A 27,645-nucleotide genomic window follows, 5' to 3' on the forward strand; every position below is an offset into this window, starting at 1 on the left:
TTCTTTGCAACAAATGTTTCAGAAAAGCAAACTGCAGCATAAATGCATCATCACATCATTTAAAACATCTCAGAAAGGAATTATGAAAGGAACCAAAGAACATTTTTAATTATGCCCTTTATTCTGCAAAATGCTGAGTCGGCAGTTTGTGGCTGATAAAACCAGAAGCTCAACTTTATCAATATGAGAAATTTCAAATTAAACCTTTAGATACCCCGACACCTTGCATTTTATCACCAATACTTTAATATTTAAATTATTACATTAAACTTATAGATAAAATCTGTTCCCAAGTTGATTTTGCTGATAAAGTGAGGTGCTAATAGATGTAGCATGTCTTTAAAAATCAGATTTATGAGCTTATTTTGTATATTTATATAAAACATGCTAATTAGACCATTTGAAACAGAAGAAAAGGAAGGGTTATTCTCATAATGTGAATTATTTTCATAAAAATTAGCAGAAATATTCAATTTTCTTGTTGTTTTTAGAGTTTGCAGGTTGTTCCTCTCGGATCTCTCAGTGGAACGGCGAGTTCAGCACACCTGCTGCTGCACTCTGGTCTTTTATTTAGTGGAAAGGTATGTGTTTTCTCTCCTCTCTGTGGCCTCCAGCACCTGATATTTACCCCGGTCAGGAGGCCAACCCACCCCCAACCCTCCTGCAGGGACATCGGCTCAGTGACAAACCGCCTCCCATCACATGAGATGACTTCCTGTTCTTTAAGAGTTTCACTGAATGTAAAACTCAAAGGAACAAGAAACTAAACAACAGCAAATTCTGTTTTATCCTCACGTTTCTGCAAAGCCGTTTGGCAGCCAGTCAGAACGGACCGATCCGGACTGGATGAGGAACAGTCAAATATTTTGGCTTTTCTTACTTAAACACCAGAACCGTTTATGTAGTTTAGTCAGAGAACTTTTTGAAATAAAGAATTGTACTTTTAGATAAATATGGACTATTTGAAATATTGTCGCATTTTTAAAAGATCACCATTTTATTTATTCTTTAGAATTTAGAATAAACATCAAATTTGGCCAAAACTGTGGATGAAAAATTAACCTGCGTTTGGTTAAAAAGAAAAAAGAATAACATAAATAAATGTACATAGAATAAAGTTAAGAGCTTTTGTGGAAGGTCCAAAGAGCCACTTATATCAGAAAAGAGTTTAAAAGTTAGTTCTACAACACATTTGAGTTAATATTTATCTAAAATGATAAGATTTAACAAGTTGAGTGGACAGATTAAAATCACTCTTTAGTTTGTGAAGTTTGCAGACTCCTCCCTTGTTACCAAATCTTTTTAAAGTAGATTCTGATACAAATGTCTCAGTAAATGGTACTAGTTGGGTCGGCCCCCTGCTGCACCTTTTTGTTCTTTTTTATTGTCTCACCAGGTCCATCTTTCTGTTAACTGTTTGGGGATTTTCTTTTTGTTTTTTGGATACAGGAATTGAGGGTATTTAACTCTCTTTATGTCTTTACAGAATATCAAAAGCAGCTGAACCAAAAGGGAAATTTCTACAGTTTTTAAATAAAAACAATATTTGAACCCTCAATTTTGCATCCGTGTTCACAAATATATTATGCATTACTTTGTTCCCCTTTCATATAAAATCTGACCAAAACAATTAAATATTGAGTCCATAATGTTATGCAAAGTTTTAAGGGGTGTGAATATTATGGGAGGAGATTCTAAGCAGCTGGAAACGCAGCGAGAGCCTCATGTTTACACAAACTGAACCTGGGAGGAGAACGACTCTGAGAATCTCCAAAGACCCTCCTCCAGCAACAAGCGCTGTCCTTCCTCCTCTTCCTCCTCCTTCACCTCCCAGCCAGTCTCCTGAGAGCCGGACGCAGAGTTTAGTCTCTCATCCTCTAATTAACAGAAATTTTTGTGCCACTTTTGCAACCTCTCCCCCTCTGCTTCCAATGGGCCAGAGAGACTGATCCAGCTGTTTGAGCTGCACACATGGATTGTTGCACCTTTGCTGCGGTTCTGGGATGTTTACGCATCGCGCTGCTCTGGGCTCTGCAACTAGGAGCGCTGGCGCAACACGGTAGGTGCAGCAGAAGGAACCGACGCGTGCATGCAGCCTCACAGATCCGATCCAGAACCCAATAGCACCGAGAATTAGGAGCAGAACAGGCATGCTGTTGAGCCGCTGTCTAAAGGTTAAAAATGTGGGTCTGCAGGGCGTCTGAGAGCAGATCAAAGCTGATTATAGGACACTTTAGAGGGCCTCGGGTCATAAAATGAGACACTGAGGGGCAACAACAACAGCAAACACGTGGAGAGCACAGCAGGATGAGCTGGACTAACAATAACTGTCTATGAAGCTCAGACAAACAGGACTGATATTTAGGACTCATCAGCTCACTAGCAGATTGTCTCACAAAAATGTAAAGGTTTTACTGACAGTTCAGTCCAGTTATCCAGTTCCAGCTGCTGCGGTTCTCTTCCTCACTGCATCCAATCAAACCAATCAAATCCTGTGAGCAACCCGTTCCCCTCCTCGCCTGTGGGGGCGCCGCACCAACAACCAAGCAAGGAAACGATATCGAAACATCTGAGCGCAACTTCCTTCATCAAATGTGAACTAAACTGGAGTGGCATCAGATTTTAGTGGTTGTTTTTGGGAAAAGACTACAAGCCATTTCTCCTGCTAGAACTAGACTAGCGCGCTTGTTTGGGTTGTTTTTACCCACAATGCCATGCGCTGTGGTTCACTGTCTTTTTTGCTGTGGTCTCAGGGCCAGTTGGCGTTCACATCTCCGTTTGAACCGTTCCAGAGTTCACTTCAACTGAACCGAGTGTTTTAGGACCAGAGTTAATTTTTTTAACTCCAGTCTGACACCAACATGGTGGTGGGGTGATACTTTGGAGTTCACCAACAGATATTTGATTTTTTTTAATCTTCATTAAGTGTTTTACCTTGAACTGTATTAACACAGAGTAGGATGAAAATGTGCAAAAAATTGCACATAAAAAAGTGGATTTCACCTTTTTCAAAGCTACATTGACGCTGCAAATGCATCGTAGCTCTGACTTCTTCAAACAATCTGATTTGTGCCACTTGCGGTCAGAATGCTCGTCACATTCAATCTGACTTTTCATGCGTCATAAATCTGCACCAGAAGAAGCTAAAGCAAGCAATGCCAACACTTTCATTTTCCCTTAAATTTCTTTGTCTTCAGATGTAGAGTGCATCTATTAAGAAAAATAGAAAAAGTTTCATGCAAAAAAATACTTCCAACGATTTTTTTAAATAACATTAACTGATTTGGTGATCATACTATCAGCTCCTGCTGATCAACAACTTTAAAAGTTAGTTGTATGAACAATGTAGTTCTTCAAAATCAGAAGTGAGAATCAAGAACTGTTGTGTGGATGTAGCCAAAGAGAAATGTTTTGAGTGAATAGATTACCACTTTCTTGTTCAAATATGTTGTTTTTTTTTAAAGGATCTGGAAGATTTATTTGAAAATAGTCGCTTCATTCATCCAATCTGTTCAGCTTTAGTTCAAATCGCTGGAGATTTATGGTCCCATTTACTGTGACAAACTGAAAGAAGGTGGTTTAGATTGTGTTATGATTCAACACAAACCTCAGCAGATGAAGAAGTTGAAACAGAATAGTGCAGGTATAAAGCAGGTAAGTAAAGGAAGCCATCTTACTCCAAATATTCACATTTTATTCTTGCATTTTATGCTTTAATTTCCTTCTTGTATTTTGTGTAAAATCAACTTTTTGAGCTTTACTTCTTATTCCCTGATTAAAACATACCTGGAGTGTTGCTTTCATTCTTTCTTAATATTACCTCTTTAAAATAAAATAAGCTCATTTATGTTTCAGCTGATCTCCAGACGGTCCAAAAACGTTTACTGTTTTTTCCTCTCAGCCCTAATCGTGTTTCTCTCCGCCTATTCATCAGTTCTATAAATGTACTAATCCAGGGGTTTAACCAGCCGCTGCAATCTGGTCAACCATCATCCTGCCTGAAGACCAGGCTGTTTGGATGACCTGTGACCTCGCGCCTCTTCAGAGGAGCTTCCAGACGGGTCGTGCGCTCAAACAGGCGACAATGTAAACAAAAGCATTTGCTTTAAAGAAGCTGTCAACAGGAGGATCGGCTGTAACTGTTCGAGACGTTCTGAATGTTTGTTCAGAGGAAGCAAAGTCTGTTTCAGCTCCAGAGCAAAGATCGCTGCTTTGACAACAAATGCACAACATTTGCAGGTCCGTCTTCACCTTAACGCCGTGTTAGTCATCCCCCGTTGGACTGAGCGTCCGTTCCTGAAGCAATCCAGGAGAGGAATGTTATTCCTGGGAACTGAGATCACCTGAGGAGGTGAAAAGATCCTTCCTGTTACTAAAATCAGCAATCCTGTCTCCGGTTTCCTTTAACTACTGAATTTTACAAGGTGAAATGTGTAGTTGTTAATTTGTTGTGCAAATCCTTAATTAAAAAGAACATGACACCTTTTATATTTGCAAAAAATGTGGTTGGAGTACGTCTTTAGTGAAGGTTGGCGTTTAAAACCAGATCATGTGTATTTTGTGCTGTTTTATTATTGCAAGTTTTTACTCTTTAGAGATTTGTTAGCTCAAATGGAAAAGTTTGAGAAGTTATTTGTACCAAGATACTTTTTGAAGTGACGTGCTTCCCAGGAAAGGTCTACCTCCAGCAAACACACAATATGATGTTTATTAAGCAGCCTAGCACATCTTCAAATTGTGGAATGATTCTTCCTGGGAATGCATCACTCCTCTCCTAATAGGATAATTTTTCCTCTCATGCCCGTTTTGAACGCACCAGCTGTTTGTAATTTGAAACCATCTCAAATCTGCATGTGGGCCAAATGAAGTCCAGATTGGACCGTCTCTTCTGGGTGCCTGAAATTGTCATTTTTCTGAGTGTACAACACAACAGAAATACTAAGGCTGCGTTCCCACAACCCCTGCTTAATCTGCTTTAACTGACTCCAGTCCGTTTGCGTAGAAAGTCCGGTTCCTTTGGGGAAGTGTGAATGCATAATGCAGCTCTGGTCCGCCTACAAATCTCGGTCCTGGTTCGGTTGAAGTGAACTTCGGTTCGGTTTCTATGCATATGTGAACAACAAGTGGAGCGGAGATTGCTCCAAAACCAGGAAGTGAACTACAGCGCAGAGCATTCTGGGTAAATACTATCAAAACAAACATGAGTCTGGTTGTGGTCTTTTGCAAAACAATAAGATAAATCCTTCAACTGCTAAAATATGAGGTTACTTCATTTGTGTTTAAATTTCGCGAAGAAGGAAGTTGCCCTCAGTCTCTTCGAGGTTTTTATGTTGTTTCCTTCAGTGGTTCCTGTTGCAGCGCCCCCAAAGGTCAGGAGGGGAACAGGTTGCTAAAAACGTACAACTTTATTCTCATATAATTTTGACTTTATTCTTGTGTAATTACGAGTTGTACAACTTTTTTCTCGTAATATGGCTATTCTTCTATAATTACAACAATGTGTTTATTCTTGTATTATTTTGACTTTGTCATACGACTATTTTCTCGTAATATTATTCCAGCATAATTATATATTTGTTCTCATTTCTGTCAATTTTGTCGTACAACTTTTTTCTCGTAATGATTCGTAAAATCCTAGCTTGACCCTAATACTCTGTCCCAGTGTTTAAGTGAATGTAAATAAGAAACATTAAGTACTTAATGTAATAAAATTAAGAAATAAATTTTTTTTAGTGAAGGCTATAACAGCATTTAGCTAAAATCCACTGGTTTAAAAGCCAAAAATGTCATCTAAGCCTGTATTTTATTATGTAAAACTTGGGATTCCTCTGATATTTGGAGGTAAATATGAAACATATCTGCAATACTTTGAAGAAATGCATCCGGTCACATTGAGTTTCTTCACATGCTGGCTTTTCCCAACTTTCTCAGCAGGATTTAATTTAACCGACATTTAGAGACCAGATGTTCAATCGTGTAAGAAAACAAGCCAGATGAAGTCACAGACGACAGAGAATAAAAGTCTCAATAAAACCAAAGAGTTGCAAATCCATGTGCCGATTCCCACGGGCTGGTTTTGTTTTGTCTACCACCTAAAGGTCCGTTCTGCAGAAAACAGCTGTAGATAAAGACCTGACCTAATTATGGTCTCAGACTGGAGTCTGCAAGGCTCAAGGAAGGGATTTTAGGTGGAATGACACTGACTCAAAGTAGAAAAGCAAACCCAGTCATGAGAAAGTTTACAGCATTTCGTCATCTTTCTTCACAGCTCCAGAGTGTTACCCTGGAGGACATCGGATCTTACGCAGCCCCTACCGCAGCACCGACTTCGACTCCACAGAGATCCAGAACACGGCCATCCAGGACCTGATCTGTGACCACTCACTGTTGGCCGGCTGGTACAGATTCCGGATTAACAACAAGCCGGCAGAGATGCCAACCAGCTGCATTGAGGTTGGAGATAATTTCACCTCAGTCTAATGTAACAGTGAAGGACTTTTGCACAAGTCTTGGTCAAAGTCCAACTTCACTGTAGAAGAGGGGGATGGTTCCATCACCTGAACTTTCTCATGGTGCTTATTAAAATCAGCAGACTTGTTTAATAAGCACCTTCAGTCCAGCTGCAGGGAATAACAAACTCCTCTTGTGGATAATGACTGGTTCTCGATTCTCCACCTGCAGATGAACCACTGTGGTACCCAGGCTCCAATCTGGCTGTCGCTGAAGGACACCTCTCTGCCGCGACCCGGCCAAGTCCGCCAGCTCTCCGCCTGCGCCACATGGCAGTTCTTCCATGGCAGCGCCAAAGACTGCTGCCTTTTCCGCATCCCCATCACGGTGAGGAACTGCGGCGACTTCCTGGTCTACTACCTGCAGCCGACGCAGGGCTGCATGGGATACTGCGCTAAAGGTGAACACCAGGAGGTTTCTGTTTTCTTAAAGATGACCTATCTTTCTTCCTTTAAATTTTTCTTAGAAAATGAGATTTTAATGTGGTCCGTTCTGCCTATTGTGAGCTCAGAAAGAGCTGCTTTAGGGCCTTTGTAACTTTAAATCCAAATAAGCTGCTGCTGGTCGTGCCCTCAAAACTCAATGTTTACACTAACATGTGAAAATGGCTGCCATTATACAATCCTTCATATTTGAAAAGCATTAGTAGAGCCTCCTGCACAAACAGTAACAATGCAGCAAATGGTTTCTGAATGGTGAGTCAAATACTTCTATTTTCCAGCAGCCATTGTACAGTGGTAAAACCAGCTGGAACTCAGCTGGGGTTGCTAGGCAATATTGCAGTGGATGCGACTTAACATCCGGGATGTTTTTCAAAATATCTCAAAAAAACATTAGCTTACTGCCAAAAATTCCAATGTGTGCTTTTTTCCAAGAACTTGGACTTCTTTTAAAAGCAGTTTAAACCCAAATTTAAGTTCAAAAGTGTACAAAATATGTATTTTGCATAACAGGTCTTCTTTAACTATGGTGATGACAATTTATCTGGTTAAACTTTTGTTTCAGTTGCTCCAGAATCGGGATCCAGAGTCTGTTTGCCAGGAGAAGTGGAAGTTAACGGACAATGCAAAGGTAAGACTTACAGGAAACTAAAGCCATTCATATTTCTTCAAAATATCTTAAAATGTGTACTTCTGTCCCCAGTTTTGGTTCCGTCTTTGCCTTCCCGGCCGGTGATCACCCCAGAACCCATCGGACACAGCGTCCATCTCCGGTGCTCCTTCATCCCGCCGCCTTGGAGCCAGACGCTGGGCTTCCAGGTGGTTTGGGCCCGACACATCGGCCAAAAGATGAAGGCCGAGATCAGACAGGAGTCGACGCTGAAGCCCTTCTCCCTGGTGGAGATGGACGGCGTCCACTTCAGGCTGGGAGAGACGGTAATTCCCACCAGATTGTACTGGGATTACTGGAGGTAGGGGAGCACATGTGGAAGGCCTCAGCATGAGATATGGATCACACAGAAGTATTTTAATATTCTTTGACCCGCCTCAGAAAAAAAGCAAGCAGGGAATGTCTCTCAGATTGAGTTAGGAGAGAGCAAGTGTAAGGAGGGGAAGTTAAATCAAAAGCAGGTTGGAAAAGTCTGGATCCACATGGGTTTCATTCACAGTGGATTCCAGGGAAGCTCTTTTAAACACACAGATGGTACAGAACAAACTCTAGAAAACATCCAATCAAACCGGATGAGGAATACAAATGGCTGAAGGAACAGGAAATGAAGACACCTGAAATGTTTACAGCTTCCAGTGAGTGAATCCAGAAGCACCAGTGAGTGAAACCCGGATACCAGGAACAGAGTCCAAACCAACAGAGGAGAGGGATTTTATGGCCTGATGGTTTTTTTCTTTCTTGTAGAACATTTTAATCCGCGTTTTTCCTTCTGATGTTATTTAATAAAACTTTAGAGAAAGAACTGCTGAGATAAGCAGAACCATGTCGCCATCAGAGAACTGAATACATAGGAGAGAAGAAAAGCAAAATAAAGAAATATAAAACAAATAACAGTAGAACAAAACTGCAAAAAAGGAGAGGAAGAAAGAGCAAGAAGATTTAAAGAAATAAGTGTAAAAAGAAATGAAAAATGGAGGAAATGAAAAATCTGTAAACAAATAAAAAAAGCTAATTTATTTTTTTCAACATTCCTTTCTTCTGTTGGGTTGACTGACGTTCCCTTTTCTACCAACTTTATTTGAAGCATTTCAAACAAACAGAGAGGTCAGAACTGTAGGACAGAACCATTAGCCATGTTTTAAGTCTTTAAAGACGGTGACTTGTTTCTCGTAAAACCCGGTCTGAGCAGAAAGGATGAAGGAGGTTGTTACACATACAGTACATCTTCCAGCTGGAGCAGCCTCAAAGCAGCTTTGACTAGACCTAATAGTCAGTTTCCTGTTTCCAACATTCACTGTCACTGATTCCCAAACATCCAGTTTTCATTTCCTGGAGGAATTTTTCAACACCAAATTATCACCATTTATCTTATTTCTCCTACAAATCTTTTATTTTCTTTGCAGTTCTCATGTAGTGTGTCAATTTTCAAAGTTAGCTCCAACAACACCAGATCCTCTGCAAAGGAAAGTGAAAGTTTCTACGCAGGATTAAAGGTAAAACTTGGTTCTTCCCATGTTCTTAATGATTAAACCAACTGTTCTCCAGCAGCTAAACTCTTTACTTTTCCTCAGTTTTCTCCAGACTCTCTTCACATAGCAGAGAACAACATGGAGCATGAAGTGACCGTCCACAGCACAGTCCCCATTCCCTGCTTTAGCTCCAACCTTGGCCGCCAGTGTGGAGTCCCTCTGGCTCTGAGTGTCCACAATACAGGTCAGGTCTGCTGGAAAACTGTTTTCACATCAACTAAAACGAAGCTGAGGAAAGCAAAGGATGCAAAATCCAAATTGTGGCAGTGAATAAAAGTCCCTGCAGTTCACACCAAACCAAATGTATCCCTATAGTCAACCTTAATATGGTTTTAATTGGATGATCTTTGTTTTAAATAACCAACAAAGCAAATCATTGTCAGATTTGCAGCTGACAATGATAGTAAATAATGAATATGATCATATAATACTCCTTGGTACTCATTTTTGTTATTCTCAACGATCCTGTAAATCATCACATCAGAGTCTGCTGAGAAGCTGTGATTACAGTTCAGTAGACATCCGTCTGCTAATGCCAACTCAACTCGGTGTTGACATCCACAGAGAGCCTGAGGCATGAGGTCCCCAATGTGGTGTTGTCGGCCTGCCAGGTGGAAATCCAGTCAGAAACCTGCAGGGACGGAACCTGTGGCAGCGCAACATTTGTCCTCACTGCTGTGACGGATTTCACACGCGACGGAAATCGACTGAGCCTGGTCTCCGTTTTGCCTGGACCTGGTGCTCCGAGACTCTGGAGGAGCTACACCCCAACATCCCTGAAGGTGAACTCATGTTTCCAGTGATGATGTAAGACAGGGTCTTGCAATTAAAATCCTACTGAAGCCCTTTCAGTTTAGAGGTTGATTGTTTCTAGTGTGTCCTCACCAGGTACTCTGCTTCTTCAGGCAATCCAAAAATTTACACATTAGCCGAACTGTCACATTCAAATTTCCATTGGCTCTAATAAATTGCAGACATGGTTGTTGAGCTTGTGGCCTCCAACACTGTAAGGAGTGTGAGAGACTTGAAGAACATAGTGACAGTGTAGCAATTCAGTAAAATTGTAAGGACATTGATGCATGTTCAAGGAAAGTTCTCCAATAGCACAAGCTCATCTTCATGTTGGTGTCGATTTTTCAAATGGCCATTCATTAAATGGCCATTCATTAATGTTTTCAAAAGAAGAGAGTGAAAAAGAGAGTGGAGGTTTTTATGTTATAGGAAGGGTCAGTAAACATTTCATGAAACTTTATTTTAGTCCAAAACGATCGTTGAAGCATTTACAGTAAGTTTACTGAAATCAAAGCTTGAGGTTTGGACGTGAGTCTACCTTCATCTGCTCTTCCTCCAGGTCATGGTCCAAGACATTCCCACCTCTATGTGTTACTCTTTGACTGATCCACATGTCATCACACTTGATCGCAGGTAATTAATACCTCAAAAGAGGCCCTAGAAACAGATCAATCCTATTAAATGTATGTCCGTGTCTTAAATCTGCTACCTCCAGGCGTTATGAGAACCACCAGACTGGCACCTTTCTTCTGTACCGAAGTCTTGCCAGGAGGTTTCAGGTCCATTCTCGCCAGTGGGACTGTGGCAGCAGACATTACTCAGTTGCCTGCAATTGTGGTGTTGCTGTGCAAGAGGGGAATGACATAGCAATCATTGACATGTGTAATGGCCAGCTTCAAGAAACCCGACCTCAGCTTATTGTAAAGAACATTGGTGAGGAGGGGAGTCGGGTTAGGATCCTGGAATCCCATCAGGGAAAGAAGGTCACCGTAGGTATCTGGACATTTTACCACTGTGTTTTTGTTTCTTTTGTGCTTGAATGATGGATATTTTCTTTAGATGAATCCATGTTAACTTTGTGTTGGCTATGACTCTTCTGTCATAGTTGATGTTTCCCTCCGGGGCCTTTGTCAGGGCAGATGTAAGTGACTGGGGGATGAGTTTGTCTGTCCGAGCTCCAAGTGTTGACTTCAGCAACACTCAAGGATTGTGTGGGACCTTTGACCACAACAGAAACAATGACTTCCATGGTTCCAGTGGAGGCTTTTATGGTCCTGATGACTTGGACCGCTTCATTGAGGACTGGAGGTCAGCAATTTAAGCTTACGATTGTTTTCTTGACTCTGATGTGTCTCTAAAGTTATTTGATATAATGGTTTTCACTTCTTTCATGTTAGGATAGCTCCTGGTGAGAGTTTATTTGACAATACACCGCCTCCGATCGTGCAAAAGGCCAGGCGTCCTTTCTGTCAATGCCACAGAGAGTATACCCCATCTCAACTATATAGCAGAGGGATGGTTCAGAGTCCTTTATCTCACTCTGACTGCTCTGCATACGATAATGTGGATTACACATCTGTTTTTCCTTCCATGGATACAACAATGGAATACATCAAGAGTCCCAAAAGAAAGGAAAGCATCCTGGAAGTGTCTGCTTTGAGGAGTCATCCTCTGGAGGGAAGACACTTGTGGATCAATGGGGAGAGAAATCAACATGGGGATAATTTTGAACTGGATGGTGAGTTGAGAAAAGATTTTCTGCTTTCACCAGACAGGCCAAAGAGACAGGCTTCCTTTGATTTTCAGCCCATCTTCCCTGCTCAGAGCCTGAGCCAAAAAGATTTGGAAAATTTTGCCTACTTTTTTCCTGAAGATCACCTGGCAGAAGCTAGACCAAAGGTTCAACCCCAGTGGCCCACACCAACTGGACTGACCTCAGCCAAAGCCCTGGAGGTTTGTCAGATGGCTTTGGTTAACTCCACCATTGGTGTCATGTGTGGAGGTCTGCTGGGACGCCATCTTGTTGAAGCAGTGGATCTCTGTATGATGGACCTGCAGCTAAAGGATGACCTGGGTTGGGATGAAGCTCTACTGCCGTTTCTGGAAAATGAGTGTGAGAAGCAGCTGCTGGACAACAGCACCCAGCGAGCCATGGAGGTTGATACTCCACCAGGTACTTCTGGGGAAGTGGTGATGGCATTGCGCTGCCCGAACTTGTGCAATGGAAATGGAGAGTGTACCGAGTGGGGATGCCAATGTTATCCAAGTTACAGCAACCATGACTGCAGCCTTGCCATCAGTAAGTCTCTATGGATTGCCTTTGCAAGTTTTCTATTGTGTGTGAATTATGTCAATGATGAAAAAACCCAGAACAGTGCTGATTTTAGGAAATATTTCACGTCTTCCAATAGGCCAGCCTATTGAGATAACCGATTTGGAAAACGATGGACTATGTGACATCCGAACCTTTGACTGTCGCAGTGTTCGAGTTTTTGGCCTCGGCTTCATCGACTCTGCTGACCTGAGCTGCCTCACAACAAGACTAAAGGTGAGCCAAAGCAGTTTTGCATGTCAAGCCAACAGTCATCAAAACAGGAGCCTCATTGGTAATTTTTCTGAGCTTCCTCTACAGTACATAAACAATGGTTGGGTTCCAGAGGAGCAGCAGAGGACAAAGGCGACTTTTCTAAGCTCCAAGGCTTTAGACTGTGCCGTTCCATCACTGAGTAGTGCAGCTATCAGTACAGAGGACTTCATGATGGACGACAAGCCATATGCACGATGGGACATTAAGGCATTACATTTACCTGCAGCTTTTTTTGTTTTCCATCCTTCAAAAAAAATATATACTTATATCGGCCTTTTTTGGATTCCAGGTGACCAATGATGGATTCCAGTACAGCCAGGCAAAGACATTGACGATTTATGACGGTGTTTGCCAGGTCTGTGAGACATCGCACTCTGGACTCTGTAAGTTAAAGGTAATTTCTTTACCAAAGGGAGCAATGTTTTCACATACAGTTCATACCGCGTAGGAGTTGGTGACCAAAGGTGCATCAGGGTTGTAATGATGGTGGGTCAGTTTCAACCAGCCATCCAAGTCAAGACCTTACAGTTGATCACTACTGGTGATGGACGGGTCGTGAAAGATCACAGCATAAAAGGGGCTGATAAGTTTGAAGTCTATTAGAAACAAAACTATTTATGTGACTTCTGGATTCCAGAGGTCAGGAATCTCTGGTTTCGCTAATGGCGCTAATGAGACTGACCTTAGAACTAACGAAAAAAAAAAAAGGTAAATCCGGACTAACCCATTATTTAATAAGGGATGTCAGTATTTTCTCCATAAACAGCCCTGTTAGAGTGGAGGGCTTTTTGTTCATAATACAATCAATTAGTAAATCCTGTTGTTCTCAACAGGATTTAACTGAGAAGCTGTTACTGCTGCTATGTTTGGGAGGATTTTAGAACAAGGAGTTTTAAAATCAGAAGGTGTTAAGTGGTAGAGTTTGTTCGCGCCTTCAAATGCTCTGATAGTTGGCACGGGTCTGATTGAAAGCAGAGACAGTTGTTCAACAGCTGGCTTGTTTAAATGGGCTGAAAGGGTCTCTGTTACTGGAAAGACTGTTTTACTGGATTGCAATGAGTTAAAACACAAACAGCCGCAGACATGCATCAAAAAGATTTGCGGCTGTTTGAAGAAGCTGGGATTAATTAAACAGCTCATGAAGTGTAAATAGAGTCCATTTCCTACAACTAATGCGGAATCCCATTAAAACCGTTTCTGTTTCCTCGTGTTTTATGGTCCTAGGAGAAGACGTGCAACATAGACGGGATGTGTTTTGCAGCCGGAAGCGTCAGCCCCAGCAGCCCCTGCCTCGTGTGTCATCCTGACACTTCCAAATTCACCTGGTCTGTAAACCAAGGTATGAACATTTCCTTGCAGCTGAAGCAAGGTGAGGAAGTAGGAAAAACCGAGTGAATTAGCAGGATTCCTTTTGGCTGCTGCCACGCAGGAGTCCAGCTGGGATCCTGTTTGTCTCCATTAGCAGATCAAAGGAGTCTCCCCGGCATGTTCTGACCCGTCGTTTAACCACTCCTGGGTGAGGAGTGGGGGTAAATCACATGTTTTATCCACAGAGCAGCACTGAGGGACTATCATCCTGAAGTAGTGAGGCTACCCTGCAGTAAATGTCCAACTGAATCAAGAGTAAGATCAGTAATTAGCCTCAGAACTGGATCAAAATGGAAAGCGACAGGAATAAAGTACTTCAACATGACTAATTAAAGTCTCAACAGATTTTAGAGACTTGCATACAAATCAAATACAGCAATTGGCCTTTTCACACAGCTTAGCATGAGATCAACACCAAACTAGTCTTTCAGAGTTATTGTTGACTTGGTTGGGTTGAGTTTCTAGGTTTTGTTGGTACCAAATGTCAATGTTTGACATATTCTGTAAAGAACGAGCAAGTCTTTCAAAAAATTTTATGCATATTGATTCTCTTGTATGTCACTTTTTCCAACTAACATTAAAAACATTTAACACAGCTGTTAAAAGAAGCCCGTTTGTCAGATTTCCAGTGAAGAACAGTATGCCTTAAAGTCACAAGAAATCCCTTTCAATTGAAACAAAACAATGATCAGTTGGGGAGGTACACCAAAGACGGGTACAAAATTCACATAAATAGGACATTCCTAGAACATCTTGCACATGTAGTTGGAATACATTTTTGCAAGTCTGAACTTGCATGTTTACAATGATTCATCCAGGAAGGGCCTGGTTGTAAAGAGCCTCACTGAGCACAGAAAGCTTCTGTCATCAAATCTTTCTAGTTGGAGAACAGTAAATGAGAAGGTGGGGATAACCAGAGGTGTTGCCATGACATACAACTGGATAACGGTCAGGTGTCTGTCTGTTTTCCAGTAAACAAGCCTCCATCTTTCCACCGGCCTCAGAGCAGCCTGCAGACATTTGCTGGAGAGAATTTTGTCTTCCAGTTTGCAGCATCTGACCCAGAGGGCTCAGCGATCCTGTTTCAGCTGGAGGATGGACCGGAGGGGGCTGCGCTGTCTCCTGCTGGCCTCCTCATCTGGACGGTCCCCTCGATTCTCCTGCAGGAGGAAGTTAATCCGTCCTTCAGTTTCACACTCTCTGATGAGTGCAACACCCAGAGCACCTTCACGGTGCAGGTAAAGTTGAAGGTAACAGCTGTATTTATGCAATCAATTGTTTGTCAACTCATTTTGTGTCACTCAGGTTGATGTGGTGCCGTGCGGTTGCCTGAATGGAGGGACCTGCGTGACGGACATCAGTTTTCCCGCCGGCAGTGGGAAGTACCTTTGTGTTTGTCCTGAGGGTAAACGGGGCGAACTCTGTGGCGAAGACATGGATCAGTGTTTGTCATCTCCATGTTCAGCCGGTAGGTGCATCCGCACCAACAGCGGCTACAGATGTGAATGTCCTGCTGGACTGAGAGGTAAGAACGGACACCAGACACGATCCAAGGACGTCTCTGCAGTCGCTTCATCATGTTACCTTTCACAGGTTTAACATGCTTGGAGGACATCAATGAGTGTGAGAGGAATCCATGTTTTCTTGGAGTCCAGTGCATCAACAGCATTGGCTCCTTTAGCTGTGGTCCATGCCCCAAAGGCATGCTGGGAAATGGAACAAATTGTACAGGTAAGAGGACTCCTCCAACAGGGTGGTATGTACCAAAGAAGTTGATGGTTTGGATCAGGGACAGCCTATTATTTCTTGTCAGGAACTACAACATGTCAGATACATGGGTTGAACATTTAGCCTGGATCACTGCCTTTTGGTAGGAACATTTTGTCTTTCTGTAACAAAAGCCCAAACAATGACAAATCTCCACCCTCCCAAATAACTGCAAAGCTAATCACAATACCCTTTGGTTTATGTTAGTGGTACAAATACACAACAAATGCCATTCCAAAGTACTACACAAGAGAAATATATAATCAATCCAATCTATCCTAATCCAATTTAGGAGCAGAGGAAACTGCTACCTGCCATGATTTTATGTCTCCTGAATCAAATTTTGAAATAGAATCTGTGCAGAACAATAATCGCAGAGCCGTCCCTTTATGCACACAACAGCGTTGAGCTTTTCCAATAAAGCTGTTCAGAGGTTGTGGAACCACATAAAACTTTCTCAGTTCACCGATTTCTTTACTAAATTAATTGTATTTGATCGTAAAGACTGTGATGTTGGTTTATGTTTCTCTTTTCCTGAATTTATTTCCATTGAGGGAAAAATTTGGAGTCTGGTCTTCTGAGAGGAAACTTCAGGTACATAAATGGAGCGCAGCAGAGACTCTGATGAGCCCTCAGCAGGGATACAGTCCTTGTAGTGAATGGAAAGCAGATGTCTGATTGCAGCTGATGCAGATGCTTTGCTCACTTGCTTCCAGCTAAGCTTAGCCTCTCTGTTGTCAAATGTTCAGGATTCTTATTTATTTTTTTCTGCTTTGGCATTTTAAATCTCCAAAAAATACTCTAATCTCAGAGCCAAAAACCCAAAAAAAACACATTTAAGAAAAATGTTTTTCTTAAAAACATTTGTGTTAAAAAGTAACAACACATTTCTTAGACAGAACTTGTCTGAAAGCATGAAATAGGCTAAAAGACATCAGAAAGCAACATATCATGACCAGATCTGAAGAAATGTAAAATCAGATGAGAAAATGATTAATATTCATTAGTCTGGAAAGAGTTTCTGTGGTAGAAGGACTCCACAGAACCACTATGCACATACAGAGAACCTTCCAGAGTGTCCAACCTACCAAAAATACTGCAAAATACTGCTCATCAACGACTCATCCAGGAGGTTATAGAGCAACAGCTAAAGCTTCGGAAGTCTCAGTTAAGGTCAGAGTTCATGATTAAATAATAAGCAAGAGAGACCATGGCTCCATGCTGGAGTTCCAAGGCCAGAACCAGTACTGACCCAAAACACAAAGGCCCAAAGAGATGAAAGCAGAACTTCTAAAAAGGTTTGGGTAATGCAAAGCAGGTGTTACCAAGCAAAACCGATCATTAGGTTTAGGGGGCAATGACTTTTTCACAAATGAACAGGTTGGTTTGGATAGTATGAATATTGCTGCTTCAGCTGTGATGCAACCGAAACAATCCTTGTCACCACAAAAAGTAAATTATGACTTGGACACTTTGGTTTGACTTTCTTGCTTCCTTTAGTGACAAAGATTTGCAACTTTTAGGCATCAGACATGAATATTGTCCGATTTTATGCATGTTTTGACTTTCGACATCAGAACTGCCCAGAAAAGCACAGTAAGACTGTAAATTCCCAAGCAACCTTCTTGTAAAAATGGGGTAATAATAAAGTTAGCTCTTCCAGTATGTTAACCAATTAGTTTAACATAAAAAACATTCTGAGATATGCTGAAAATGAACTGAGTTAGTGGCCAGAACCTTCAGTAGTGTTAAGACAGGATAAATCAGATTTATGAGTTTGACTTGCTGCCTCGTCTAAAACCTGTCGGCGTAAATCAAATTCACTCGTGGCTCTAAATGTGTTGATAAGTCTAAAGGAGGGATCAGTGTTGAGACTTTTAAACAAACTTCTTTCTTTGTAAAGAACTGGCCTGTTAAAAACATTTTTGTGTCTCAAATCATCTTATTGCTCCATTTCTGCAAACTGATACAAGGTGAATTTCTTATTTTTCCCCTCAAGCAGCAGTCTTTAGGCCGGATGCCATCATCCCAACACGTTTTCCTCTTACAACTGTTTACAAGATACCAGATGTTCTGCTGCGAGTCCCAACAAAGACGGACTCTTTCCACAGAGCCTCCACCTCTTTGAAGCCAGAGGTGGACAAAGAGACAAGTCCAGAGTCCACCTCTTTGAGGAATATCCCAGGAATTACCCCCAACTTAAAGGTCAGGACGGCGGAAACCAACATGAGTGTGGCAGCAGATGCTTCCCAAAACACTGGTGGCCAGCCAAGAAAACCTCAAAGAGGTCCTTCGGTTTCATCCAAGCCCATCAGCAACACTTTTGAGGGCAACTCAGAGAGTACAGCCATCAAGAATGAAGTTGAGAATATTTCCAATAAAACATCAGAATCAGGTAAATGGAAGAATAAAAACTGTTTACATATCAGGAAGATGTTTAATGTTTCATAGTTTTCACGATGGAGGAAGAATTTATTCTTGAAACCCATAAGGCAAGAAAATGGTCTAGTAACAGGTGCCTAACAAAGTGGCTATTGATTGTATGTCATCAAGCATTGAATTAAGCACAATATATTTCAGATGTTGTCCAGAGAAAATGGTTCTTTCTAAATGTTGCTGAAGGACCTGAGCAGGTGATAAGGCAGTCTTTCTCCTGACCACAGGTCCGGTTCGGTCTCCAGCTGTGCCAGTCTCAGCAACATGTGCCAGCAGGCCGTGCTTCCCTGGGGTCCAATGCATCAACCGCAGGCCTCCACACATTGGCTACGTCTGCGGTCGCTGCCCCCCTGGACTTCACGGCAATGGTCGCATCTGCATGAAGACCCCCAAGGAAGGTACGGGATCCATTTACCTCAAGTTTCCAAACTAATCTGTAAATTTTGGGAATGTTTAATAATAAATTTACAATTTACCCCTTTGACGGTTCTGTGCATGTTTGTAATTATTTAATTATCTGAATCCATTCAGAAGTTATGTGCTGCTTTTGAGGTCTTTTGTATTGTCTGATTTTCCCAATGTTCTCTGTTTTCTTTCATTTAAAACAATGTCATTTATTGCAGCACATAAATCAGTGTGAGAGGTTAGAGACTGCCTTAATGTACTAACCACCCGGCCACAAAGTTTCACCAGCAGATTGCTTAATGCTGTTGCTCTTAAGGGAGACCAGGGAACTCTGACCAGACAGTTGGATTCCAGCTTTAATCCCTTTACTGTGGATCTTGTTTATCTGGAATGTCTCAAAGCAACTTTGGGTGTTTCTGCAGATGCCTCAAACCTCTAACAAGGCATAAATCGCTTGAGTGGCTTTGTTTTTATTGTATTTGTGGCAGCACTCATTAAATACAAGCTCTGTTTTGGAAACATTCTCAATTTTATGGCAGAATGGATAAAAGGCCTGATCCCTCAACTGTTTGATGCAAATCTTTGGCAATTATGAACACCGCAAGTCTGATTGTATTTCTGGTACTTGAACTTCAAAAGCACAAGTAGAGAAGAAGAAATTCAAGGAGAATTTTTGCAGAAAGGCACTGATTTGACCTCCTGTCTTTCCTCAGCATCCAACGTCCTCCCTCAGCAGCATATGTTTGGTAAATCCAGCCGATATTTGCATGTAAGCAAAGCCAAAACTTCCCAACTTCACCTCCACCTGCCAAGCTTCCCATCCAGGCAATCTATCAGGCGTCCACTTTTATCAGTGGCCACACAAGACAATCCACCACGTCAGCATTTATCATCACAGAGAGGCGGTGGAACAGGGAGAAGGGAAGCTGTCTCCTCTTCCTCCAGGGACACTCCAAGGACATTGTCCAATGCTTTGTTCAATCCCCACTCCACTCACGAGATTGACATCTCCAGATCTGTCACCAGGACATTCACCAGGTCAAGAACTGGAACATTTAGAGAGTCGGGTCCCAAGGTGAGTTGAATTGTTTTCTAAAAGAGCAGCTGATGTGAATCTGAGTATTAACTCTACAAAATCTTCCTAAGATAACCCAGAAGTCTGAGCGAGCTACAGCCCTTAAAGTGACGCCACCACAGGGAGTTCAGCCACAGCTCAAGTCCTGGACGCCTCCAAAGCCTGCGCTCCCTCTCACCGCTGCCCTCACAGCTCTGTCCTACACTCTGTCCGAATCAGAGTTCTCCGCAGATGGAGACGAATTTGATCCCCTACTCGAGAATCCACCAGCACCCCCAGCACCAACTCCTACACCTCTTGTCCAGGCAGTCTCCATCTTCACACTATATAAACCTACGTCTAGTCATCTCAAAATAAGGAGCGACATAACAGCCAAGAGTCATGTGACAGCCTGCTCCAGTAAACCTTGCTTTCCTGGGGTCCAGTGTGAACCGGCGGTGGGCGGGGGTTTCCGCTGTGGGAGGTGTCCTGCAGGATACATCGGAGATGGACACGCATGTCGGGGTAAGGCTAAACCCAAGAGAGCAAATGTTCTTTCAAATGTGGTTGGGGTTCATCAAAGTGTGTGTTAAGGCTACGGGCTAACAAAATCCCATTTTCATCATATTGTTCCAGAATAAATGGCTGACCAAAAGTTCTCCGTACAGCTTAAAGCAGTTCTTGCTAAAACGTTTGACTCCACCCTTATTTTGAAATTCCAGATTGCTTAATGCCTATAAACAGATGGATGTGCCCAAGTGTGGGAATGAGCACAAAAAAGCACTGTTGCCAAGACATATAGCGACTTTCTTGCTATATTTACTGAGATGGTTTTACACCTGAACCCAGGGCATCAGCACAGTTATACCACTGTAACCAACAGGAATATTCTACTACAGTAGCCACTGCTCAACCCAAAGATGGTAGCATTGAGACAATTTTAGACTAAAATATTATGAAATTACCTGTCAAGGGTGTACCCCGCCTCTCGCCTGGGACGCGGCTGGAGATAGGCACCAGCAACCCTCCCGACCCCATTAGGGAAGAAGGGTGTAAAGAAAATGGATGGATGGATGGATGGATATTATGAAATTTTTAAAAATGACACTAAAATATCACAATTTGCTCAAAAACATAAATAAATGCAATGCAATTGATTTAGTTTGTATAAATAGTTGTAACTCTATCTGATGTTTGAAGTCTGACCCAATCCCTGATTTCCAAATCCAACATGGCCGACTTGTGCATAAAGCGCTGCAGAATGAGTATCTGTGACGGATTCAATTAGCACGTCTCACAGTAACTTTGCTAGCATCTTATGTTGAACCACAAATCCTTCTACTTCTACTCATGATTACCTTCTCAGTGGCGCCACCTTTTGGTTTTTAAGCTGTCTGCAGGCACACATGTGGCAGAAACATGGAGTGTGCTGCACCCAACACATGCCGCTGCAAACCAGGCTATACAGGCTCAAACTGCCAGACAGGTAGATGAAAACTGTAGAAGAACCATTTCATTTTGTTCAGATCTAAATTTAGTTTTAACTATTGGATTTTTTAAATTTTTTTCATCAGCGATTTGTGACCCGGAGTGTGTGAACGGCGGGGTTTGCATTGCTCCCGGTGTGTGTCAGTGTCCCGGAGGTTTCCATGGAGAGATTTGTGAAGAAGGTGAACATGAAGTTGCTTTAACAGTCAGATACCTGTATATTTATTAGAAATGTAAGAGCTTCCTGTCTGCAAAGCTCTGTGCAGGTTTCCATGTGAAAATGGAGGCAGCTGTGTGGGACTGCAGACTTGTTCCTGTCCATATGGGTTCGTTGGTCCCCGATGTGAAACCAGTGAGTCCAGAATATTTATAAAGTTTCTACACAGTTTTATTTGTGGTTTGGTAAATATTAAGATTTAATGCCATCCAGTTTGTTCATCTGGGTTCAAGTTAAAGATATTCTCTACTTCTCTACCTCAAAATGTTCAGCTTTTGTTTTATTTAATTTGTTATAAATGTCTCCTCTAAATTGTTTAAATGGGAGAATCACAGTTTTACAATTTATTTTTTCTTATAAAACTATGATGTAAGTTCATACAAAAACAAAACTGGGTTAAAAAAACATATTTTCACCATTTTCAAACAGACAAAATGGTTTACAGTTCACTTTTTAGCATTTCATTAGCGGTTAGCACAGCTACCGAAACAAAAACTCTGAGAATGAGCATGTAGATCCTTACCTCAATGAAGACTTTCAAAAGGCTGCTGACATTTTCTAATCCAGTATTCAGATCTCCTGGACAATCTGGATAAATGTGGAAGAAAGAAAGTAAGAATATGGAAAATATTTGTATTTATAGAAATAATTCTCTATCCCATTGCCTAATCCTTGATTAAAAGAAAAATAAACTCTGTTATGCCATCTGCTTTTCTGTCATCACAACCTCGCCTTTGTAGCAAATCAGTCATTTTATATGAGACATTGACGTTGCAGCTCAGCTGAATGAGAGTCATGTGAAACTTAAAAAGCTTATAAAGTGTTTATATGTCAAAACAGAAACGGATAAAGTCCATTTAAACTGGACTGTTTCCCGTTCTGGTATGGCCCTGCCATCTTTATTTCTGTACCAACTGGCTCCACTTAAGGATGACCAGAGGCGCCCTCTGGTGGATGGAGGCCAAACTACAACACTAAAAGAAGGTCTAAGCAGACATTATTAATTGGTTAGAACTAATTTTGTTCTAATAAGCCTTTATTTGCTTCCCCTAATCCAAAACTCAGACCTGAACCTGGTCTGATGATGTTCTTTACCGCAGTGGTCTGCAGCCGCCACTGCCACAACGGAGGCCAGTGTGTGTCTCCAGACGAGTGCAGGTGTCCTCCAGAGTGGACCGGACCGTCCTGTCAGACAGGTGAGTCCCTGATGTCTCAAGGTGGCAACCAGCCAGCAGGTAACCCGTCTGTTTTCTCTAGCTCTATGTTCGCCTGTCTGTTTGAATGGAGGAGCGTGTTCTAGGCCCAACATCTGCGAGTGTCCCCGCGGTTTCTACGGAGCGCAGTGTCAGAACGGTAAATATAAACCTCAGGAAAACGCAACGTCATACCAAAGAGGATTAGGACCAGGAAAAAAAATCATTAAAATTTAAAAGAGTTCTGACTTTAATCCCAAATCTCTGACTTTTCTTTTCTAAGTATGTATCAATCTGTCAAAATCCAAATATCAGAATCCAAAGTCAGAAATATTCGATTTACATCAGATTTCTGAAATTAAAGTCAGATTAAAGTAAAAAATCTAAGATTTACATCAAATTTCTCAGGCTAAAGTCTGAAATCTGAGAAATAAAATCAAGTAAAAAAGTCATAACGCTCAGATAAAAGTGAGAAGTTTACAATTAAAGTCATTTCTGGAAAAAAAAGTCTGAGAAAAAAGTTTTAAAAATGTAGAATTCAGAGATTAAAGTCAGCTATTTTTTTTCAGAGGCCCTAACCCTGTTCTGCACCCCAGCTAGATGTTTTATAGTTTAATCTTAATCTATAATCTTCTCTCAGCTGTCTGCAGTCCGCCCTGTAAAAATGGCGGCGTGTGCAGGAGGAACAACCTCTGCTCCTGCCTGCAGGGATTCTCCGGGGAACGCTGCGAGAAAAGTCTGTCTTTGCTTGCAAATTTCTCTTTAAATTATCTGAAAACATGATTTCCACATTCGGTTACCTGTCTGCTGTCCGCCAGGTGTGTGTGACCCTGTGTGCATGAACGGCGGCAGGTGCGTCGGCCCAGACGTGTGCGACTGTCCGTCCGGCTGGCGAGGGAAGAGATGCGACAAACGTAAGAAAATGAGAGAATTTCTCTGGAAATCCGACTAAAATCAGATTAAATTGCTCATTACTCCCCTTCTTCAGCATCAGAAGGTGATGATATCACGGCTTTGTGAGCTTCTGATAGGATAGTTAAGAGTTTGAGTTGAATTGATGAAACTGCTGTGTTCTCCTGTGTGTCCAAACTGTGGTGCGGGGGCCATTTGTGGCCACTGGAATCAATTTATTCGGCCTCCTGATTGAAATTTAAGAATAAAGCTAATTTTGCTACTCAATGAAAACGTTTGATGCTGAACTGATGATGAGTTCTCCTGCCAGCCAGCTGCCTGCAGACGTGTCTGAACGGAGGGGAGTGTGTCGGTCCCAACGCCTGCCACTGTCCACCGGGCTGGCAGGGATTTCTCTGTCAGATCCGTGAGTACCACCTGCTGCTGCTGCATGTGGGGAACGACGGCGTTTCTCCGGTTCTGACCGAGTCTCAACCTGTTTTCACCTTCAGCTTGCTGTGAGACGCCATGTTTGTTCGGCAGCCGCTGCGTTCAGCCAAACGTCTGCGCCTGCAGGGTCGGGTTTGCCGGGGCTCGGTGTTCGCAGAGGGTAAGGAGCACAGCATGCTTTAAAAGAGAAACAAAAATTTTAATTAATGATGAGTTGAACTGATTAAAGGGAAAAAAATAATACAGCCTAATAATTAAATTGATCAAAATTAGATATGAAAATAGTAAGTTTTATTGAGATGTTTGTATTTCTTGAATGATTTTCAACATGTTCTAATATTTTAGGTATTTCAGATTATTTTTGCATTTATATATTTTACTTTGAAGCATATTTTTGTGTTTCAGCTCCCTGTCGCTCGAGGCTGAAGATCAGCGGATTATTGATCCAAACTCTGACTACTGTAGAAACTCGCCATGTTCAGGTTCCTCGCCTATAATCTGACTTTCTCTATCAGTATTTATTTATTTGGATGTTTTATATTGTCACATATCCTCGATGTATATATCTTAATCACTTTGTAATCTGCTGCTTCCCATCAAATCTTTGTTTACTGATGTTTTGTAGGAAAATAAAAAAAAGTGTTTTATAGGCATTTCTGATTGGATCGGTCTATTTCCTGGAGGTTGTACTCATTTGAACTTTCAAATCGCTTAAAATATTCAATGATATGCTTAAAAAATACTCCATATTTCAAGGAGTAAATTATTCTGAGTAATTTATTCTAGATTATTTGAACTAAAGCAAAAGAGGACTGTGGATTAGGGTAACCTTTCAAAATAAAACTCATGCATTCTCTTTAAAATGAAGGTGTTAATTTGAAAATCTGATCCAAAACATGACTGTGTTCCTGATGAATGGAAGCTGAGATACGTTTCACAATAAAAGTCTTTGTTTTTTCATGGTTTAATTATTACAGAGGTAGTTGTGTGGCTTCAAATGGGGTTCAAAGCACTTTGAATTGCCTTGTTGCTGAAAACGTGCTATATAAATAAAATGACCTTTAAAGTCTAAAACTGATGCATTGTGGGTCTGAAGTTGGGAATATGTGGAAAATGTAAAAGGTTCAACATATCTCATGGAAACAGTGTTTCAGTAAAATCAACAGGGATTTATTCATCTCAAACAAGGCTTAGAAACAAAACAGAAATGGAACATTTTTAACTTTGTATTTTGAAGAATCACAATAGAAAATCCACAAAAAATAAAAATGATTTCCTTATTTTTGCCAAAATGTTTTTAAGGAGGTCTAATAATAATAATAATTTTTTAAAAAACAAAGAGTTAACTCATGGACTCTTTTCAGTTTTCTGAGATACATGGTCCAGAAAAGTTATGTAGGAAAAAAAAGTCATAATACTACAAGAATAAAGTAATGAGATTAAAGTCGTACAACAAGAAGTCAAAACAAAAATAAAGTTGTAATAAAACAAGAAAAATGACAATAGGGTTGAGATAACATGAGAATGAAGTCATAATCAAGTACCAATTTTAATGAGAATTTCTATGCAAACAAAGAAAATTAAAGAATCCTGAGAATCATTTGTTTCCATTTTACAAACATTGACAATTAATTTTTAACACATCATATTCAAATTATCAAATTTTGAGAACTATATCAAAATTCTAATCACTTGAAAATTTTACAGTTTTTGTCTGGGAATATTATGTCTTTATTCTGCTAGTCTGCCTCAATACCTTTACATAAAAAAAGCTTTATTTAGAGATCTGAGGAAGTTTTTCAGATTTTAAGGTAAAATTATTACTGGGAATTTACCGCCCTCTAGTGGCAACAATTGAAAAAGACAAGAATATGACATGATGTGATAAATTTTCACTGAAACCACCAAAAGCAGGGATAACACTTCACTGCATCGCAATATTATCATTTGTTTCTGTGAAGATATAGCATGAGCAGCAATAAAGTCGAGGCAACAAAGCAATATTTGCTGGAAATCAATAAGTTCAGTGTCAGTGGGAGCTCCAGCAGCAGCAACCCACATGAGGCAGATATTTATATCTGTCCCCAAAGATGGCACTGGAGCGGACGGCCGGGTCCGGCCCGGTTCCACCTGGACTGTTCACTCAGCAGGAGCTCAGAGCAGGCGGCCAAAGTTCACCCACAGCCCCTTGGATCCCGACAAACAAACACAAACACGCTGAGGAGGAGGATCCATGGCGGACTGGGGTTCATGCTATCTGAGTGAAGGATGCACTAATCAAACAGCTGGAGAGGAATTTAAAACAACTGGACCGCAATAAGGTTCTGTTTAACACAAAACAATACGTCTGTGTGTACTGCAGCAACTGTGAAGCATGGTGGTAGCAGCATCATGCCGAGGGTTTGAATCGACTGGAGAGTTGGGTCGGACTCTCCGGTCCAGTGCTTAACTGGTTTGAATCTTACATAAAGAACAGGGATTTCTTTGTTTCAATTGGAAACTTCTCATCAAAGAGGTCAAAGGTCACATGCGGGGTACCCCAAGGTTCAATCCTAGAACCCCTCTTATTCAATATTTATATGCTCCCACTGGCTCAGGTTATAACAGGAAATAATATTAGCTACCATAACTATGCAGATGACACACAGCTCTACATTACGATGTCACCAGGTGACCTTTGACCCCATCCAATCACTGAACAGATGCTTAGAACAGATAACTGTGTGGATGTGCCAAAACTTCCTCCAGCTGAACAGAAACAAAACTGAAGTTATTATTTTTGGACCTAAAGAGGAACGATCTAGAGTTATAGATTTAGAGTTATAGATCTAGAGTTATAGATCTAAAGTTATATATCTAGTCAGTGAACAGCTTCAGTTATTACAAATAAAAATCAGCGATCAGGCCCGAAACCTGGGAGTAGTGATGGACTCTGACCAGAACATTCAGAGCCACATAAAGACAGTTACAAAGACGGCCTTCTATCACCTGAAGAACATTTCCAGGATTAAAGGACTAATGTCTCAGCCAGATCTAGAGAAACTCATCCATGCGTTTATCTTCAGTCACATTGATTATTGTAACGGCGTCTTCACAGGTCTGTCCAACATATCAATCAAACAGCTGCAGCTGACCCAGAATGCTGCTGCTGGAGTTCTGACTAAAACCAGGAAGATAGAGCACATAACACCAGTTTTAAAGTCCCTCCACTGGCTCCCTGTAGCTCAAAGAATAGATTTTAAAATACTGTTGTTAGTTTGAATGGTTTAGCACCACAATACATTAAAGATTTGCTGCTGTTGTATCAACCTTCCAGAACTCTCAGGTTCTGGTTCTGATCTGCTCTGCATCCCCAGAACCAGAACCAAACGAGGAGAAGCGGCATTTAGCATCTATGCACCAAAAATCTGGAACAAACTTTCAGAAAACTGTAAAACAGCTGAAACACTGACTTTCTTTAAATCTCAACTAAAAACCCACTTGTTTAGAGTTGTATTTGAAACGTAATCAATTGCAAATTTATTGACGGAATCTGACTTGATGTTCTGTTTTGATTGTTGATTCTATGTTGCATTGTGTTTTTGTGTTTGATTTGATGTAAAGCACTTTGAAATGCCTTGCTGCTGAAATGTGCTATACAAATAAAGTTTGATTGATTGATTGATTGATTGATTGATTGATTGATTAGATTTCTGGGGAAAAACCAACAAATTTTAAACTCTAACCTCCAATTATAAACTGTTTATAAAACAGAGTGCAGCTGATTATCATCACAAACGTAGCATCCAATAATACCTGACCGTTGACCCCGAAACCCAGAAGAGTTACAGAGGAGGAAGTTCAAACCA

The 27,645-nt window shown here is 41.2% G+C and overlaps 1 protein-coding gene across 4 annotated transcripts; it reads left to right on the forward strand.

Annotated features, from left to right (window-relative positions):
- The first annotated feature begins 1,835 nt into the window (after window positions 1-1,835).
- On the forward strand, window positions 1,836-24,755 carry si:ch211-246m6.5 (von Willebrand factor D and EGF domain-containing protein). Of its 4 annotated transcripts, XM_044110450.1 has the most exons (34): window positions 1,837-2,059; window positions 6,269-6,453; window positions 6,682-6,910; window positions 7,516-7,581; window positions 7,654-7,886; window positions 9,024-9,113; window positions 9,192-9,333; window positions 9,714-9,931; window positions 10,501-10,574; window positions 10,657-10,930; window positions 11,047-11,249; window positions 11,339-11,679; window positions 11,815-12,240; window positions 12,353-12,489; window positions 12,574-12,735; window positions 12,818-12,922; window positions 13,753-13,867; window positions 14,869-15,134; window positions 15,202-15,421; window positions 15,490-15,627; window positions 17,663-18,058; window positions 18,327-18,497; window positions 19,218-19,579; window positions 19,651-20,083; window positions 20,949-21,044; window positions 21,133-21,228; window positions 21,303-21,398; window positions 22,364-22,459; window positions 22,521-22,616; window positions 23,097-23,192; window positions 23,275-23,370; window positions 23,679-23,774; window positions 23,860-23,957; window positions 24,203-24,755. In XM_044110450.1, exons 1-34 carry the CDS (start codon window positions 1,972-1,974, stop codon window positions 24,221-24,223), a joined length of 5,961 nt encoding a protein of 1,986 aa, XP_043966385.1. In that variant the 5' UTR covers window positions 1,837-1,971; the 3' UTR covers window positions 24,224-24,755. The 4 variants fall into 4 exon arrangements, 3 of the variants coding, with proteins under 3 accessions (XP_043966385.1, XP_043966383.1, XP_043966384.1); XM_044110448.1 differs by having other exon boundaries at window positions 11,339-12,240; XM_044110449.1 differs by having other exon boundaries at window positions 11,339-12,240; window positions 17,666-18,058.
- Window positions 24,756-27,645: the final 2,890 nt, after the last annotated feature.

Source organism: Gambusia affinis, linkage group LG24, assembly GCF_019740435.1.
Source record: "Gambusia affinis linkage group LG24, SWU_Gaff_1.0, whole genome shotgun sequence".
Lineage (NCBI taxonomy): Eukaryota > Metazoa > Chordata > Actinopteri > Cyprinodontiformes > Poeciliidae > Gambusia > Gambusia affinis.

Excerpts from the sequence above, each read along its gene's own strand:
- si:ch211-246m6.5 (XM_044110448.1), top strand. The coding sequence starts at position 1,972 with ATGGATTGTTGCACCTTTGCTGCGGTTCTGGGATGTTTACGCATCGCG. Across the intron at positions 7,582-7,653 it reads AGTTAACGGACAATGCAAAG|TTTTGGTTCCGTCTTTGCCT; the intron begins GTAAGACTTACA and ends TTCTGTCCCCAG. Across the intron at positions 19,580-19,650 it reads TTAGAGAGTCGGGTCCCAAG|ATAACCCAGAAGTCTGAGCG; the intron begins GTGAGTTGAATT and ends AATCTTCCTAAG.